Genomic DNA, 12,717 nt, shown 5'->3' with positions numbered 1-12,717 from the left:
GAACAAAATGTCCCTTCCTCTCGGCTTTCTTTAATCACAGCACCTTGTATGGCTTCTGACACAGTTTGCATATATGCTTTTCTTATATGTGACTTTCATAAATATGCAAAATAAGTGGCTTTAGGGACATGCAACGTGCAGCTTGGGCTTCTGTCAGCAGAGCTGCCTATTTCCCCTAACTGCAGTTGAGATCGCCCCACAGGATGAATGACAGCTTCCTTTGCTGGTTTGTGCCTCTCTTTGGGTTTGGTAAGCGCACTGTACATGCCCACTATGTCAGAATCCACCCAGAAGTGCCACATTTCAGCTTCAACAGTCTGACACTTCTGGGTGGACTCTGACAAAGGTTGGCATGCAAAGTACTTAGTACTTTATTTGCTAAACCTGAAGAGAGACTTCTGCGTGTTTTTGCAGTAAACTGCCTGGATGTATATATAGTCTATGGGTAATCAATGAAAGCAAATTTTATCCCTTATGCATTGCCAGTTTTCCGATGCACAAGCAATGACAAGTCAGCAACAAACTACCTTAGTTATCATAAAATTAGAGATGAGCGAGTACTATTCAAAACTCCCGTTTCGAATAGCACGCACCCATAGGAATGAATGGATGCAGCCAGCACGCAGGGGTTTAAGCAGCCAGTCTGCGTGCTAGTTGCTTCCATTCATTCCTATGGGTGCGTGCTATTCGAAATGGCCGTTTCGAATAGTACTCACTCATCTGTAGTCATAATGACAAAGATGACTTCTATCACATGATGTGAGAATGGCAGCCATCCAATCCTACTGGGGAGAGATAAATACTCTGGATGCTATGACAGGGTATTCTGAAATATGACCCAATTTTTATCTACATAATATGGAGTAGTAGTCCGAGACACTCTTCATGGTCAATAATACCACAATAATCGCCACAAAGTAAATGGAATGGCTCTGTAAAAACGGTCTAAAAGAAAAATCATTTTTTAAAATTTTTCAGTGTATATAGTCATAGGATAGGGGATAACTTAGCAGATGGACCACCACCACTAATTCTGCAAGACTCCCCACTGATTTGGAGGAAGTGGTCGGGCAGCTTGTACACCGTTCTATTGAAAAGGATGAAAGTACTGGAGATAGCCAGAGATAGCAAAGTGCTGTACTTTAGCTATTTTAGTCCAGTTTCGCACAGTCATGTTCGAGACGGAAAAAAGGTTCATGTATTGGCTAAATTTAACGGCCTCAATGCAGCTCAGTTTAGCTGAATTCAAAGTGTCAGGCCAACTGAGCGGTATTCAGGACAGAAAATGTGGCCAAAACAGGCTCTGCTTTTCTTCACCCGAATACAGCAATCGGCCACCTTAAGACCACACACTATGAGCTAGCCGCAGGGCGCCCATAGTGGACAAAACCAGCCAAAAATAGGATGGTTTTGTGCTGTAGATTTTGAAGGTTATTTCCTGTATGGCTAACCAAAGTTTCAGTCTTTGCATTGCAAAGGCTGAAATCTGTGGTTGAATGCACAGCAAGTATTGACATACTGTATATGCTGCATGTTCAAAACCTGCAGAACAAGACACTATGGGTTTGTTGTAGTGTGTGGATGGTATTCGCTTTAGAGGAAAAATTTAGCTTTGTACTACCACTGTTGAATCAGAAATATTCACATTGTGGCATTTTCAAAGTTTTAGGCAAACAAAAAAAAAAGTAGTCAAACATTAATTCTAGAATGGACACCAATGATCAGCTCAAAAATATTAAGAGGTGCTTTCTGCGAAAAACTCCAATTCCTGGTCTTACCGCTCTTTCTTGGCTTTGGGTTTTTGTTTTCCGGAGAGTGCTCTTAATTCATCCTCTGTAGGATGTTTGTAGCGGAGCAAACTGGTTCCATATAAAAACAAAAAACAAAACACAACATGTTAAACATTTCTATATGATGCTATATAGCAGTGATATCAGATTCATGACTGGCATGTTCTATCTTTCATTAACATGACAAATAAACCTTGAAAACATGTGAAATGTCGTGCAAGGTTTTACAAAAATGTCAGCCACACATGCATGACCACTTCTGCATTCATAACCGCTATAAGATGGGACTAAATCTGTTTGACATTTATGCTATACCCTGCACATATTTCATAAATGTCTGCAATGGAAATAACCATTAAATCTTGTTTCTATAAACTCACATTTGGACACAAAGGGGCAGATTTAATAATGCCACACAATAGAGTATAATTGTCAGATTCCTGGGGGTCCAGCTGCTGGGACCTGCAAAAATCAGGAAGCAGGGACAGAGAGTCTCCCTGCATCCTCCTAGTGCGCCTGCATGACTGCAGCTCCATTCACCTCTATGGGGCTGCTGGGGATTGCAGTCCCAAGAGCCCCTTAGAAATAAATGGTGTGCAATACAAGCGCACTGGCACTTCAATTACAGGGAGGATGCAGGGAGACTCTCTGCCCAAGTTTTAGTGATCAATGAGGGTTCCCAGTTAGTGCTCCGGCAATTTGGATACGGTATAAGTGTCTAATGGCAAAACCTTATAACTACCAGGAAATAAAATATGTAAATCCTTCAACCATCCTAAATCATCAGGTATTAATAGTGAGTTAATCCCCTCAAATACCTTAGACTACCGAGTTTCTGTTGACTAAAGCCTGGATACACTGTGTAGTCCATTGCAACGTTTACACTACACAATTTCCCCAAAAATAATTTTAGGAAAGGATATGACTAACACGTATTACAGGATGATGCCTGTGTATAACAGAGCTCTGGGTAGTATCTGGGGCAGTCACCAGGGAAATACCAGATACCATCCTTATTTTTAAGCAAACTCACCTGCCATTGCACAGAAGCCACCGTGCAAGAGAATAGTGAGGGGTCACTCTCTGCATAACAGTGGCCACCAGTAAGGTGACCACCATCTGTATCCCCATTACAGCCTGTAGAAAACAAGAACACATTAAGTCATACAAGTACGAAACAAAAAAAATAAAAAAATTAAAAAAATTAAAGCATTGGTGAATCCTATAAAAGAGCAGAAAACCTTAGGGCTCGTTCACACATGGCAAGAGGGGGAGGATTTTGGCGCTGAATCCACCTCCCCACAATAGAGGTCTATGCAAACCGCTAGCATTCTTTTTTTCCACTAGCGGTTTGTTCCCACTAGCGGAAAAAAGAACTGAGCTGCCCTTTCTTCAGGTGGATTCCGTGTCCGCCTCATGGCAGCACCCTCTGGACTAGGCCCATTCATTTGGGCCTACTCCGGAGCAGAAATCCGCGACTGGTGCATTTTGGTCCTATTCTGACGTGGCTTCCCACGTCAAAAATCAGGACCAAAATACGCAGTTCCTAGCCCTGTGTGAACGGGGCCTTACCAGCTGGACCAGACTGTGTGCAATATATACACAACCGTGTCACTGGGCTGTAATGAATCAGCATATGGATGACACCTAAGATCAGTGGGCACATCATGCAAAATGGAGAAGAACAGGACCTGTCCTGAGTCCTGCATTATAGTCTATGGGGCCCGCAGGCTTTTGTGGGTAACCACTTTTTAAATAGACATGGTCTCTGTCTTTCAGATCCCCATGCGGACCCAAACACTAGTGTGAACCTAGCGTAAAGGTGGTTAGAGAAAAGTTTTAAAAATCTCCAAATTTTTTTCATTACCTAAATTTTCAAAAATGTTAATTTTTTTTCATCCAATGTAAATCTGTTCTATTCATGAGATGTTTTACTTGCATGTAAATGCTGAGTAATATAACCCTGCATATCATTATATGAAGGCCAAATGACTAGTAGACATGTGGGACCTGATGGCCATCATTGCCCCTAGCCTGTCCTGCTAGGTCAGTATGAACAAGCCTCAAGACACGTTGTAGTGCTGGGATAGGAAGTGGAGCCATTGTCCATGGCAACCATAGCCCAGCCGCTATCTCTCAGCCCTAGCGATGAGCTACATGTGCACACAGTGAGTAAAGTGTCACTGTCCATGACTAGACTGCTACAACCTCACGAAAAACTTACACAACTACCGCAGAACCTGCTATAAAACTCCATACACAAATAGCATGCGACGACACTGCTAAACTCATTGGGAGGTCCCATCAAAAAGCTGGTGAATGAAGTAAAAGTCGCCCCTGAGTGCACACTCACCATGCTGAAGTTCTTACTCCAAGTGCGTCTCCAAGAGTCATTTACATCTCCTGAACCATGTGATGGCAGAACAGCTGCAGGAAGGACGCTGCACTGTCCCTTTAAGGAAGTTAAAACCAAGTCGCAGCTTCTCAACCAAGTAGAACTGCAGCGCGCTTTGACTGACAGCACAAGGACCAATAGGAGGCGGAAGCTGCAGGCTGGTGGGCGGGCACCTTGTTATTTATATGCCATCAATGTATCCGGGTACTACAGGGTCGGGAGTGGGGCATGCTGGGAGTTGTAGGAGCTGGCAGTGTGGCGTCCTGTGGGGACTGCTGGATTGCAGAGCGATGAAGAAACGCTAAGGACATTTTTTTTAACCCCCCTCCTACGGACGCAGCAGATTTTTTTTTGTCACAGTTCAAAAGTTCTAACTTTATTATTCTTACATTGCTGTAGCTGCATAAGGGATGACACTGTCATCAAGAGCAGATCAATTGGGGTGACACACCCGGGAAGGGGCTGTGTGACACTTGTGCAAGCATTGTGACCTTTTACCCCACCTCATCAGCTTTGTGCAGTGTAGTTCCAGCCTCGCCCACAGAAATCAATGAGAGAAAGTGTAATGGCATTGCATGGCCGTTATAAAACAAGTGGGGCACACTTATTAAAGGGAGTCTATCAGTAGGTTTAGCCAAGTTTCCTAAATGACACGTTGGAATATCCTTTGGAAAGCCTATCCTAGTTCTACCTTTCTCCGTCCTTCAACGCCGTTTTTGAAATATTGACATTTTATTCTTATTTGGGAATTCTGGCCACAGCACTGTCACCCCCAGTATTCTTCTTCCTGCTTCTGTTACACACCCCTTCATGTGAAGGTATCCTCTGGCTGTCAGACAACCAGTAATCTGTTATTTATGGGTGGGTCATCAATAATAGTTGGGAAACCCCTTTTAATAAATTAGGCTCATCCCCCATGCTCGTGAAACACCACAAAATATTTTGGTACTATATAAGCAAGAGAAATAATAAAAGAGGTTGTCCTTTTAGCATGTAAATCAGCTGGGGGTAAAACCGATATGCAAATGAACCTCTCCGTGCACCCTGGGCGTTCCCCAAGCCATCGTGCGCCCTCTGCGTCATACCTTTGTAACACCCCCTCCTTTGCTTGTGCTCCAAGATGCCCTCCTCCTCCGTAGCTGTAACTGCCTCCATTGTCTGTAGTCTCGATCCCTGCGCTTTGAAATGCGCAGTAACGCTCCCTTCTGAGCGCTACTGCCCACGCCCGAGTGCCATTTTCTTGTGCGCTTTCTTCCATTGTCCACAAGAAAATGGCACTCGGGCATGTGCAGTAACGTTCAGAACGGAGCTTGTGGACATCCACATACTTGTTTCCAAAAGAACCCGATTCTGATTTTAAAGGGGTTGCTCCATCTCAAGGATCCTATCTATACTGGTAGCTTATGTAAATTGGAGTCTTTTTTTAAATATATTTCTTTAGAAATTCTGCTTTATTTGCTGGCAATGTGAACTTATTCCTCCCATTGGTTACACAGCGTTGCTTTAACCACGGACCTAAAGGACAAGTGATGTCACTTACTCAGTGCCAGCATGTCAATCTTTCAGCTATTTGCAGTTTTGCATATTAAGCCTGGTCTGTTATCTCTCTATGTAAACACACAGATAACATGGAGTCTGTGTATATAATCTGATCTGCAGAAGGATTGTGTGTACCGTTTAACGGCACACACAGAAATGGGAAAACCCCTTTAAGTGCTACAGCATACCTTATTATGGGGGTACGGTGGCTGGCACTAGTATAAGGCACTTTGACAGACATTATCTTATGAGTAGAGATGAGCGAGTAGTGAAATATTCGAGATTCGATATTCGTTTCGAGTATTCCCTCAATATTTGACTACTCGAATCGAATATAGAATTCTATTATACTCTATGGAGGAAAAATGCTCGTTTCAGGGGTAGGCAACATTTGATCAAATTGAACTTACCAAGTCCATGAGTGAGGGTCGGGCTGGATTCTCCGAGAAGTCTTCTCCGTGCAGCGTCCCCGTGGCGTCTTCCGGCTCTGAATTCACTCTGCAAGGCATCCGGCCTGGGCAGAGCCGACTGCGCATGCCCGCACTACAAGAAAATGGCCGCTTACAGTCAAAGCGGCCATTTTCTTGTATCACGGGCATGCGCAGTCGGCTCTGCCCAGGCCCGATGCCTGGCAGAGTGAATTCAGAGCTGGAAGATGCCGCGGGGACGCTGCGCGGAGAAGACTTCTAAAGCTAGAATAAGAACCAGCGTTGATTGGCCGACTGTATAGCATTCGACCAATCAACGCTGGTTCTGCATCTAATTTTTCCATTCGAATAGCGAGTAGTATTCGATCGAGTACGAATATTTCGAATACCATAGTATTCAATCGAATACCTACTCGATCGAATACTACTCACTCATCTCTACTTATGAGCAGTGAGCGATTAACTATTTGAACATGTTTTAAGGGCAAAGAAAATCAGTGGATACATTTCCCAGGTAAACGGAAAGGATAATGAAGTGCTCCATAGAAAATGTCGACTGAAAATGAGTCTGTCTGTAGCATAATGTCACTGGGTAACTTACTGACGGCTTCATTGTGAAGTTATGTACTCTACTATGGAGCATTGACCTCCTCTGCTGTATGCACGGTTTTCTTTATGAACAGTAGGTCAAACTTACAGCGCAGGTCTATATGAGTCAGATAGAAGCTCTAATAGACTCTAATAACAGTTTGACTTCTCCTGTGTGCATTAGAAGAGAAGAGATCAATGCACCATAGAGCACATAACTTCACAATAAACTGTCAGGAAGTTATTTAAAGAGGACCTTTCACCATATCCGGGCACAGGCAGTGTTATATACTGCCGGAAAGCTGACAGTGCGCTGAATTCAGCGCACTGTCGGCTTTCCCGATCTGTGCCCGGTGTGAAGAGCTTACGGTCCGGTACCGTAGCTCTTCTATGGTCAGAAGGGCGTTTCTGACCATTAGCCAGAGATGTCCTTCTGCCTCGCGGCGCCTATCGCGCTGTACTGTAGAGCGGGGAGGAACGCCCCCTCCCTCTGCTCACAGCGCTCGTCCATAGACGAGTATTATCAGGAGAGGGAGGGGGCGTTCCTCCCCGCTCCACAGCACATTGAAATCACCCCCCCCCCGTCCCTAGAACACATATAAAAGTATGTAAATACTGTGAAACACCTACACGTTAGGTACCCCTGTGTCCTAAATCGCCCGCTCTACGAATCTATAACAATATTTACGGTAAACGCCGTAGCAGGAAAAAAGTCAAAGTGTCAAACTGATGTTTTTTACTGTTCAGTCCCCAAAATGGTAGAACTGAAAAGTATTCCCGGCCTCACAAAAAAAAAGATGCCCTATGCATCGTACACGGAAGTATAAAAAAGTTACAGGTGTCAGAATATGGCGACTTTATATAGGGACTAGAAATAAATTTCCTGCACTCAAATTAATGCTTCCAAAATATTGTGAACTTTTATTTACATCCGACAAAAACGTTTCGGTCATATATAGACCTTCTTCAGTTTGTCGGTGGGGTATAGTGGAAAGTGGAAGCTTGGAAGCTTCAATGGGAGCGCTCGTAGAGAAAAAAAAAAACCCATTCATTTCAATGGGGAGCGCTCGTATGCCGGCTCCCATTGAAATGAATGGGATCTGCTTTATAAACGCTGATTCTGAACGTGTTTTAACGTTCAGAATCAGTAGCGTATCCGAAGTGTGAATGCACCCTTAGAGTCTGTTACTTTCATCCTATGACAGATGTCAGTAATAAGCATTCACAACAGTAGTGTTAACATCTAGAGATGAGCGAGTAGTATTTGATCGAGTAGGTATTCGATCGAATACTACGGTATTTGAAATACTCGTACTCGATCGAAGTTTAAGATTATCTCGGCTATTGTTTTAGCCCTAAAGCAGGCAAGGGGAATTGAGCTGCCTGAGCTGCATGTGATTTATCAGCAGCAGAGCAGCTTTACCAGCAGCAGAGCAGCTCTACCCGGATAACTACCTTAGCTTTTGATAGGTGTTACTATCCGGTTACTCTGTATACCAGCCTGCTAACAAGTCCTCTTTTGTAGGCATTCTATTGCACAGCAGAGAGCTTCAGTGTTTTAACAAAATGAATTATTAACTGTAGCTCCAGCTTATGGGAAGGAAAAATCTATAGCAGTGGAGTTATTTGCCAGCCAGTACTCTATAGATAACAAAGGCGGCTATAGCACACGTTTTTCCAGCCCTGCTCTTTAACCCATTATCCACAACAAAGATAAGAAGTGTAACACTAGTGGGGTAAATAAACGATTGTGGAGGACGGTGTGTCCCACTCCCCCACAGGCTAGGTGGTTGCACATTATCATTACCTTTGTTAATTTTGGGGTATTTTATACCACATTTTTGTTATGTTGTCTTGTACTAAGTATAGCTTTTAATACATATCAATAAAAGTGAAATTTTAAATACGTCCCTGATAGTTACCTACCTATCTCCCATTTTTGTTTATTCGATCGAGTACCACTCGCTGTTCGAATGTAAAAGTTCAATGCAGAACCAGCATTGATTGGCTGAATGCTATACAGTCGGCCAATCAACGCTGGTTCTTCTCCTACCTTTAGAAGTCTTCTCCCGTGCAGCTTCCCCGCGGCGTCTTCCGGCTCTGAATTCACTCTGCCAGGCAACGGCAGAGCCGACTGTGCATGTCCGCTTGTAGTGAGGGCAGAGTGAATTCAGAGTCGGAAGACGCTGCGGGGACGCTGCACGGAGGAGACTTCTCGGAGGATCCAGCCCGACCCTCACTTGTGGACTTGGTAAGTATAATTTGATCGAATGTTGCCTACCCCTGAAACGAGCATTTTCCCCCCATAGACTATAATAGGGTTCGATATTCGATTCGAGTAGTCAAATATTGAGGGGCTACTCGAAACGAATATCGAACCTCGAACATTTTACTGTTCGCTCATCTCTATTAACATCCCCTTATTAATGTGTTAGGGTCACCATCACAGTCACTTTTCCTCTGGATTTCATCTTTATCTCCTTGATTTCAGACCACATTGAGGAAATTTACTCATTTATTAGACCACCACATGGACATCCCATAGGAATAAAGACATGGACACAAAGATATAAGGGGGAAATTATCATTTTATTTCTAGCTAATTGTGGGACAAACAGGGAATTTACCTAATGTACCCGGTTATTTTATCATTCTATTTTAATATAAATCTGTTCTAAAACTATATTTATAGATCTGTTTCTAATATATAGACTTTATTTTATTACTCTAAACCTATTTTTACATGTATTAATATTAAATTAGAAGTATATAACATTTCTATATATGTAAGTACATGGCTAATGTCAGTATCTAACCTATCTGGTATATTTTTATATAATTATTTTAAAAAAAATTTCTTTTAGAAAGGTATACTAAATTGCTATATTTATGTGTACAGTATTAAATATGCCAAACTAAACCTATTTTTTTTTTAATATATCTGTATTATTTATGGGTGTTCCTAGCAAAAGTCAGTACCTAATCTATCTGATATCTATATTTTTAAATATTAGTTTTTATTTATTTTTTCTTTTATATATGTGTACTATATTACTGTGTATAATATAAATTGTGTCAAACTAAACCTATTTATAGACTGTGTTGAACCAGAGGAAGGCGAAAACCCCCCTTGAGGATAGAGCCAATTGTCCTTATGTAAGGGGGGAAATTCCTTCCTGACCCCAAATATGGCGATCAGAGCAAGTCCCAGGATCAAAAGCCAGTCTGGTGTGAAAAAAGTTTATTATTAGTATATAAGCTTTACATTATATGAAACTAAAACTATTTTTTCTTTTTTTCTATTCTGTTTGATGAATTATTACTTATCACCTTAGGATCTATTAGACTAAACCTATTTAAGGCTGAGTTGATCAAGAGGAAGGCAAAAACCTTTTTGAGGAGTGAGCCAATTGTCCTCAAGGGGAAAAATTCCTTCCTGACCCCAAATATGGCGATCAGATCATGTCCCAGGATCAAAGCCGATATCTAAATCTAATATTTATCTATCTATCTATCTATCTATCAGATAGATAGATCGATCTATCTATCTATCTATCTATCTATCTATCTATCTATCTATCTATCTATCTATCTATCTATCTACTTGTATCTGTGTGTATCTATACTTATCCATCTACATATCTATATGCCTATAGTTGTATCTATGTTCCTATACTTGTATCTATGTGTCTAAACTTATAGCTTAGGTGTGTGTGTAACCTATGTGTAATCTATGAATGCTGTGTATAGCTTACCTGGCCTGTGCTGAGATGAACGCATGCACAGGCCACTCCTGGGATTGCAGACAGTCTTCAGGAGGTAGTGATGTCTGATGCCAGCCAGATATTAGGAGGATGTGGTCGAGGTCCAGGACAACAGCTTGATGGAAGATCTGCAGCACTGAGATGGTTAGAGAGGATGTTGCAGGCAGCCGAGGTCTCTTGCAGCAGAGGTATGGGTCAGGAGGCACAACGTTCTGGGCATTAGGTACGGCTGATCTGGGTCCAGCTTGGTGACTTGAATGAGAAATTGGACACATGGTAAAGGGTCTGTTTTGTCGGCCACAGAAGGTGTTGGTTCTCCAGAACTGCCTTGCAGGGCCGGCTCCAGGTTTTTATGGGCTCTTGGGTGACAGAGCCTCAGTAGGCCCCCTTGTAAAGGAGGTGGGGGAGTTGAGACACTTTGCGTCGCAGATGAAGCGAGTGACATCACGCAAGAGTGTGGTGTCACCAACGCCATACCTCCCAATTTTTAAAGAGTATAAAGGGGTAAAATGTGCGGCGTGCTCTGTGCGCCGCTGCAAATTTGGCTCCACCCACTTTTATGTTGACTCTGCCCATTCTCATTTATTTATCATGTGCTCCCACACAGTATAATCCTCCTACAGTCACCCATAAATTATATGCCCCCCTCCATCTCTCCCCCAGTTTCATATATACCCTTCCTCTGCCCCCAGTTTCATGTCCCCCTCCATCTCTGTCCCCAGTTTCATCACGTTCTCCCCCTTCATCTGCCCACAGTTTCATGTCCCCGTCTCTGCTCCAGTGTCATGCTGTTCCACCCCCCCATCTGCCCCAGTGTCATGCCGTTCCTCCCCTTCCCTTCATTTGCCCCCCCCAGTTTCATTGGGCCCCCTCCATCTCAGTCCCCAGTTTCATGCCGTTTTCTCCCCACCCCCTTCATCTTCCCCAGTGTCATGCCATTCTCCCCTCCCCTTCATTTGCCCCCCAGTTTCATGGGCCCCCTTCATTATGTTCCACCTTAATATTTAATACAAAACAAACACTTACACTCACCTTCCATCGTTCCCCCGACGCTCCTCTCTCTGCTCTCACTCCATTCACATAAGTGATTAAAGCAGGAGCTGTGTGAGCTCAGCTCCTGCTTTAAAGCTGCGGCCCGGCTTGCGTGTGTAGGCGCAATGTGATGACGTCATCGCGCCTACACACGCACGCCAGGCCGCAACTTTAAAGCAGGAGCTGAGCTCACACAGCTCCTGCTTTAATCGCTGATGTATTCAGCTCATCGGCGTCGATGAGCTGAAATTGGGACAGGCAAGTGCTGGGGCGGGCAAGTGCCGGGGGGCCCCCAGAGGCTCTGTGGGCCCCGGCATTTGCCCGACTATGCCGTGCGCTGACGCCGGCCCTGCTGCCTTGGGTGGTATAAATGGCGGCTGTGCTCTTCTCATCTCCAGATCCTCCCAGCAGATGATGTTAAAGAAGGGATGGTCTCTGATGTTACCGTTCACACCCAGCCGCTTCTTTGGATTTCTCTGCAGCAGTCCTGAGAGCAGGTGTTGTACATCGGTGTCCAGCAATGTTGAATTTTCTGGTTTGGCTGTGTAGATGGATAATTTCACCGTGGTAAATGGGAAGCATCCTGATGACATTCTGTGCACAATAATTCGCAGGCTCCACCAGATTCCGCTTGAAGATTTCCATTGATGGAGCGCCCACCACCTCCCGTGGCAGCCTATTCCACTCTCTCACTACCCTCACTGTCAGAAAGTTTTTCCTAATGTCTAATCTGTATCTCTTTCCCTTTAGTTTCATCCCATTGCTTCTTGTACTTCCTTGTGCTAATGAGAATAGGGTAGATCCCTCTGCACTGTGACTACCTTTCAGATATTTGTAGACTGCTATTAAATCTCCCCTCAGCCTTCTCTTCTGCAAACTAAACAATCCCAGTTCTTTTAGCCGCTCCTCATAGGACATGGTTTGCAGACCTTCCACCATTTTGGTTGCTCTTCTCTGGACTTGCTCCAATATATCGATGTCTTTCTTGAATTGAGGCGCCCAGAACTGTACACAGTATTCCAGGTGTGGTCTGACCAGGGAAGAGTACAGCGGAATAATGACCTCTCTTGATCTAGATTCAATGCTTGTCTTAATACATCCCAGAATTTTATTAGCCTTTTTTGCAGCAGCACCGCACTGTTGGCTCATGTTGAATTTGTGATCTACTATTATGCCCAAGT

The 12,717-nt window shown here is 43.6% G+C and overlaps 1 protein-coding gene across 1 annotated transcript in view; it reads right to left on the bottom strand.

The window, feature by feature from the left end:
- TMEM161A (transmembrane protein 161A) overlaps positions 1–4,248 on the bottom strand; it is a 28,042-nt gene extending 23,794 nt beyond the window's left edge. Inside the window, exons 1-3 of the mRNA XM_075280674.1 lie at positions 4,144–4,248; positions 2,824–2,927; positions 1,779–1,859 (exon numbers count right to left, since the gene is read on the bottom strand). Coding sequence (XP_075136775.1) covers positions 1,779–1,859; positions 2,824–2,927; positions 4,144–4,146 — 188 coding nt within the window. The 5' untranslated portion in view covers positions 4,147–4,248. The remainder of the gene's footprint in view (positions 1–1,778; positions 1,860–2,823; positions 2,928–4,143) is intronic.
- Between the last annotated feature and the right edge of the window lie 8,469 nt (positions 4,249–12,717).

The sequence above is a fragment of the Leptodactylus fuscus genome, chromosome 1 (genome assembly GCF_031893055.1).
Source record: "Leptodactylus fuscus isolate aLepFus1 chromosome 1, aLepFus1.hap2, whole genome shotgun sequence".
In the NCBI taxonomy this organism is placed as follows: Eukaryota; Metazoa; Chordata; class Amphibia; order Anura; family Leptodactylidae; genus Leptodactylus; species Leptodactylus fuscus.
The sequence above is the reverse complement of the archived record's forward strand: the minus strand, read 5'-3'. Positions and strand labels throughout refer to the sequence as shown.